The 6,183-nt window shown below is 46.1% G+C and overlaps 2 protein-coding genes across 4 annotated transcripts; one reads left to right on the top strand and one right to left on the bottom strand.

Annotated features, from left to right (window-relative positions):
• The first annotated feature begins 414 nt into the window (after positions 1 to 414).
• Positions 415 to 3,033, top strand: LOC123069552 (replication protein A 14 kDa subunit). Of its 3 annotated transcripts, none has more exons than XM_044492439.1 (3): positions 415 to 597; positions 1,451 to 1,711; positions 2,616 to 3,033. In XM_044492439.1, the coding sequence occupies exons 2-3, from the start codon at positions 1,453 to 1,455 to the stop codon at positions 2,678 to 2,680; spliced, it is 324 nt and encodes a 107-aa protein (XP_044348374.1). In that variant the 5' UTR covers positions 415 to 597; positions 1,451 to 1,452; the 3' UTR covers positions 2,681 to 3,033. The 3 variants fall into 3 exon arrangements, with proteins under 3 accessions (XP_044348374.1, XP_044348375.1, XP_044348373.1); XM_044492440.1 differs by having other exon boundaries at positions 458 to 593; XM_044492438.1 differs by having other exon boundaries at positions 460 to 597; positions 1,431 to 1,711.
• A 1,559-nt stretch (positions 3,034 to 4,592) lies between these two features.
• LOC123069551 (uncharacterized) lies at positions 4,593 to 5,769 on the bottom strand. The gene has a single exon (XM_044492437.1). It carries the CDS (start codon positions 5,670 to 5,672, stop codon positions 4,785 to 4,787), a length of 888 nt encoding a protein of 295 aa, XP_044348372.1. The 5' UTR covers positions 5,673 to 5,769; the 3' UTR covers positions 4,593 to 4,784.
• Positions 5,770 to 6,183: the final 414 nt, after the last annotated feature.

Below are 6,183 nucleotides of genomic sequence, written 5' to 3'. Positions count from 1 at the left end.
ACCACGGTCCGTCCTATGACATTTTCCACTAGAGATGAGGTGGTGGAGTTTATCATCTACTCCGTCCGTAAAGAAAAAATATAAGTGTAAAGAAATATAAGTGATCTAAACAATCTTAAATCTCTTATATTTCTTTATAGAGAAGTAATTTAGTTTAAATTATGCGACTGGAAAATGGTGCAAATTTCATTTGCGTTCGGCGCGTGGTTGGGTGTCAGCCAACATTTTTAGTGTTTGTTATACTGTCATGATTGAAGATAAATAAATCGATAGGTTTCGTTAGAAAAAAAGAATGCGCTAACCGAAGGCGCAGACGGACATTTATTTTGTTTTCGCACGTCCAGAGCATGGCGAGCCCGCGGCGGCGAAATCGCGCGCCAAAAATTGGCGCGCTCAGATTTGGCAGGGCTGGTGTTGGCGCCATCCAACCAGCCCATTTCACGCCCGCGGCTCCCGCTGGCAAGTAAAGTACTCATCTCGAGCCCGCCCAGCCCCCTCGCTCCCTCTCCCAAACCCCCCAGTTTCCATAGCCGCCGCCAAGCCGAAGCGCCGGACCCTTCAGCGCCGCCGAATTGCCGACTGCTCTCACCAAGGCGGGTACGCCACCTCGAACTCCCCTCTCCTCCTCCTCCTCCTCCTCCTTCCCCACGTCCCCTACCGGTCTACGGCATCGGTGTGTCCCCATCGATTTCTTCTGCCGTGGCATGGAAGCCCCTAGCGCAGCTTGCTTGGATAGATCCGAGTCGCATCCAGTTTAAATCGGTCCTCGCTCGCCGTGACCAATCGAATCCGGAAACACAGTTTTGTGGGTGGTCTTGTTTCGATCGGTGGCGGTGATTCCTTTGTTCTATCGGAGCTCTCACTCCTTTATCGGATTTGTTTCTGGCATGAACTCGTTAATATATCCATCACTTGATCGATATGATTGAGTTTTTTTTTTTGCGAGGATATGATTGAGTTAATGTTGTACGGAGAGCGCGAGATCAATCCACTGTAGCGTAGGGATCTGATGTGCATATGCCCTGGTCGGAAACCACTGAAATGTAGGGCTATAAACAAGCATGTGATTTAGAGAGGTCATTTTGCCAGTATATATGAGCAGATTTTGATAACATAAGTTTTTTTTTGCGAATAAACATAAGTTGTTAATGCTGTCACTACCGTGAACTATAGTAGCCACTATAGTAGCCAAACTGTCTGGTTAATCAGCATGTATTGTTGTATCTTGCTCATCCCTAATTTTTTTTTGCATGGCTGACACTTTGTAGCATGGTTATCTCTTATCAGCGCCACAACTTTAGCTACACTGATAGGGCACTATGTGCAATCTTCTTCCATGTGGTTGGTTGGCATGATGGAATGACTATGGGATTTGTCAATTTACTTGTTCTCCATGCTATCTGATGACAATGCTGAATTGAGTTGATTAGTTTGATGCCACACCATGCAGAGATGGATACTTCAGCTCCTTCACCATTTGTCAATGGAGAGACTCTGAAGATGTTTCCTGGGCGACGAGTGCGCACAGTGGTTCAAGTCCAACACAATGAAGGTGGAGTTCTTCTCGGGCTGTCCACTGATGGACATCAGTTGACTATCAGAGGTGCCACTGGTGCCCCTGAACCACCACACTACATTGAGGTTATTGGGATCGCTGACAGCAGCCTGTCCATCCGTGCTGAATCTTGCACTGATTTTGGTGAAAACTTTGGTGAGATTTGATGTGCCTTTTGGATTATAGTGTCTTTCTTTGCACTTCATTACAGTTAATGTGATTGTTAGTTAATTCTTCTCGCTGCAATGGGGTTTGACTTTCAATTTTTCAAAATTCAACCTTGTTTCCTTTTACATAATTCCATAGACATAAGAGGAGCTGTACCTATATTGATGTTCCATTACCACCTTAGATCTGTGAGGAGAAGGTGAATGAATACGAAGCATACATTTTGATTACTCTATGAACGTGCTTTGTTCCTGAACCGGTTTGCTGCTTACCGCATGGCTTTGTTATTCTTCGTTTAAGTCAACATATATTAATACATGTCTAGTTCAAATCTAATTTTGTTTGAGAGCATCGGAGAAACCCAAGTGACTGCTTGTGTTTATCTGAATGCTAAATCTAGAAGCTGTTTCCCTTTTATTATCTGGAACAACCAAAACTGGAAAGCCAAAGCTGACTTAAGCTATTGGGCAGAACAGAGTATCTACCTAGTTATGTTTCTTCAGATGCTCTAATTAACTTAGTTTCATCCATGAAATGGTGCCTAATTTATTATGATTGACCATCATCTTTGGATTGATGTCAGGGTGACTGCAAACATTGTTTATCGTGGGAGGAGAATTTATTGTAGCTTACGAGCAATCATTCTGAATATGTAGGGTTATTTACTTATTTAGCTCACCAGTGCAGCATTTCTTATGACAGCTTGCCAAGATATCTTCATTAACAAGCACATTTCAGCCTTTTGTAGTTATTTTATTCTGCACTTCCCACACAAACAGAAATAATTCTACTTAGCCCTTCTTTTTCTTGAGTCAACATCTTTGTTTGTGATCCAACATTATCTATCTCTTTTCAGAACCTCATTGATCTCCCAACCATGTTAATCTTGCAGATGGTGTGGCATTCAACGGGCTATGCAAGCTTGCGAATGACAAGTACAAGTACCTGTTCCTGTAGAATTCAGCATCACACAGAAGGCGTTTGGAAAATCAAGCATGCTCGTCATCGATGATGTGTTTGCCGCTTTAAGATCTGTTCAAATGTTACTTTACTAGCATCAGTAATCAGTTACTTAGGGTCAACTTTGCGCACTTATCAGGACATGTTAACCTAATCTATGTAGTAGCTGTATGAGGGTAATTGTGTGTACGCCCCTTGCAGTTGGAGAGCCTATAGCTTTTGCTGCTTCTAAGCAAAGTAAACCAAAGCTTTATGTTACTATCACATGGATTTGGACCCTGGAAAGGTTCACTTGCGTCTGATGATCCTGTATGCACCTTGATGATTTCTGATGAATCTTTCATAGCCCAGACTACTTGCAAGCTGAATGCTTTGGTGGAAACTATATCTGTTGATCAAACGGGTCCTGTTGAAAATGATTTGTGAACTCTATATTGAATGTCCGAAGCCACCTGATTTGTGCTCTTGTAGCAGAGAGCCTTCTATTTGATCGTTTTATGGTTTAGATCTCTGTTTAGAACTTCCACCCAAGTGATTGTGTTAACACACACACACACACACACACACACACACACACACACACACAAAACTGATGGTGGTGAATTCAAGGGAGCTTTTTGGTTGGTGTTGGACTATCAGTTGAAATTTCCTCCAAGTTCAGTGTAGCACAAGGCCAATTTTATGATCTAATCAAGTATATAGTGATCTAAAACGTCTTATATTTGTTTACAGAGGGAGTAATTATCAATCCTTTCCCTGCATTTTGTAGCGTTCTTGAGTACTTTTCACCGTTCCACCAAACAGCCTGTTGCCTTCAGCAGACAGTCTCACTCCTGAAGCCAAGAAAATCAACTCGCGACTGACTAACTAGACTAGATGTGAATCATTCCTTTGAACTTAAGAGTAAAATTGATCAAGAAGCCCCTGCCGACACCAACTTGACAGAAAGGTAACCACTCGTGATGTAAAACTGAAAAATGATGCCACTCTCCTACCCCAAATAAAAAGTGCACTGGAACCATGGATACGATGGATCATGATTGCACTAGGAACATAACAAAATCAAAGAGACATCACAGAAGAAAAAATGGCTCTTTGCGAAACTACTTATGGAAAGGGACATTAGGAATTTAGAAGAAAACCTCTTAAATCGTCCACAAGCCAAAGAGGCCAAAGGCTTCAATGCCACTATAGAACTTTGAGAACAAGCAGTCCCCATCATGAGGCACAGAGAAAAGATAGCGTCGCCATTTGTTTCTAGAAGGACGATGCACTAGATTTTTGAATTATGCCGCTCATCACTTCTCTTGATTGGTGTGTGACATTCGGACTCACAAAAAACAGAGTAATACTTCCTCCGTCCTAAAATTCTTGTCTTAGATTTGTCCAAATACGGATGCATCAAGTCACATTTTAGTATTAGGTACATCCGTATCTAGATAAATGTAAGACAAGAATTTTGGGACGGAGGGAGTACAAGTGTAAGGTGCATTTTAGATATGTAACTCCCTTCTTCTATGTTTTTTGTTGCTGACTTCAGTAACTTCCTTCTTCTAATAAAACTGTAAGGTGCATTTTTTCTCTCGTTAAAACAAGGTTTTGATCGAGATTTACTTTGTTAATATATGATTTATGAGAATAATATTAATGACATTAGACTTGTAGTACTCCAGTAATAGTATTAAAAAAACGCATACATGAGATTGCAATATTAATCCAGTAATTGTTTTGTTTGCAGGATTGTTTGTCAAAGCCTTTCTAACAAATAAAATGCACATTGCATTTGGACAGATGGAGTAAGAAAAAAAAATGTACTAACACGAAACACAATGAACAATGGAGAACAAAATTCAGCACAAAGATGTTTATTCCTTACAATATGATGAAGTAAGGAATTGATATGGGTAACAATTTATCCTTCAATCAAATAACTAAAATAGGACTCCCACATAACAAAGATTGAGCCGGCTGAACAAAATCATACTGTATTTGCGATGTATACATAACATTGTTCCCATTTTGCACTGGGGATAAAAGCGCATCAAATATTTTTCAGGTAAGCCCTGAAACTATGCCTTGCCACTTGCCAGACGTGCCGAGATCACCGCGTGGAGAGGGGGTGCATGGACTTTGCGAGCCCGTAGCTCCGGGCTCCTAAGCCGAGGCATCCAAGAACCAGGCCTTGCCGGTAAGGCAGAGACGTTGTGCGCCGCCGCGGCCCCTCATCGCGCCCCGCGCCGCCCGGTGCTGCGGCCCTGACCGACGAAACTGACCGGCGAGCAGGCTGCGGCGCCGAGCAGGGCAGAGCTTTCTTGGCCCGCGTCGGCCAGATAGATGGCAGCCAGGATCCTGATCTCTCGGCGGCGGTGGTAATAGGAGCCGGCGGCCTCATCGAGGGATCGCTGCAGGTGCGGCCGAGGAGGTCCCGCAGCGATATCCTCCGCCGCATGGTCTTGGCAGAGGAAGAGGAGGAGGATGACGACGACGCTGATGCCAAGGAGTCGGCAGGCTCTGCAGTCTTCGCGAGCCGCGGGCTCCGGGGCGGCGAAACCGACCTGGTCCGGCGAGGCCGCGGCGAGCGGCCGTCGACGCCGCCCCCGTCCTCCCCCTGCTGCTCCCTGCAATCCGTTTCTTGGCGGATGGGGGAGAGGCAGCCTACGCGGATACGGCCCGAGAGGAAGAGCTCCTCGGCGGAGCTCATGGTGGTGGTGCCGCCGGCGCCGTCGATACCACGGTGGCGCGCGGCGAACTCGAAGTCGCCGGGGGCCGTGCAGAAGTCTCCATCCGCGGAGGGAGCGTAGTGGACCGACGCGGAGGACGCTGGCGGCGAACGGAGGATGTAGTGCACGGGGCTGGCCGGGGCGCTGAAGAAGTAATGGATGCCTCCGCCGTCTTCGTCACACTCACCGTCTCTCCCGGAGCATAGGTAGCGTGCGGGGCTGGAAGGTGCGGTGGCGAGGCCGCTCTCGCCGTGGGCGTGGCCCTGCATTTCGATCGACGCCAGCAGTTCGCCGTCTGAGGTTTTGTGGCGAAGGTGAGGGGCCGAGCCGGCGAGACAGACCTGACGGGGGAGGAGGGATCGTGGAGGGGCAGCGGGCGGTATATGTAACGGCGGGGTCGCGTGTCGTGGTACGTGGCTTCGTGGGCTTTGGTCAAGTATAACCACCTGTTTTTTCATCCTATCGGTCGACTGATGTTTTGAAATGATCGACTGAGTCGCTAGCCGTTGGATCCATCGTCAGATCCTGATGAGGCTTGCAACCATGTTAGGCTTGAAGGTTTGCAACACATGTTATGTTGCGCTCGGTCTGATTCAGCCGACGAGGTATGCAACATGGGTCATGGTGTGCTTGGAGGTTTACAACATGTGCCATGTTGTGTTTGGAGATTTGTATCACGAGTCATGTTGCACTCAAAGATTTGCACCGCGAGTGCTTTGCAACAAGAGCCATGTTGCGCTCGGGAGTTTTGCAAAGAATCAATATGTGGGTGGCGCACAT

Source organism: Triticum aestivum, chromosome 3B (assembly GCF_018294505.1).
Source record: "Triticum aestivum cultivar Chinese Spring chromosome 3B, IWGSC CS RefSeq v2.1, whole genome shotgun sequence".
Classification (NCBI taxonomy): domain Eukaryota; kingdom Viridiplantae; phylum Streptophyta; class Magnoliopsida; order Poales; family Poaceae; genus Triticum; species Triticum aestivum.
The sequence above is the reverse complement of the archived record's forward strand: the minus strand, read 5'-3'. Positions and strand labels throughout refer to the sequence as shown.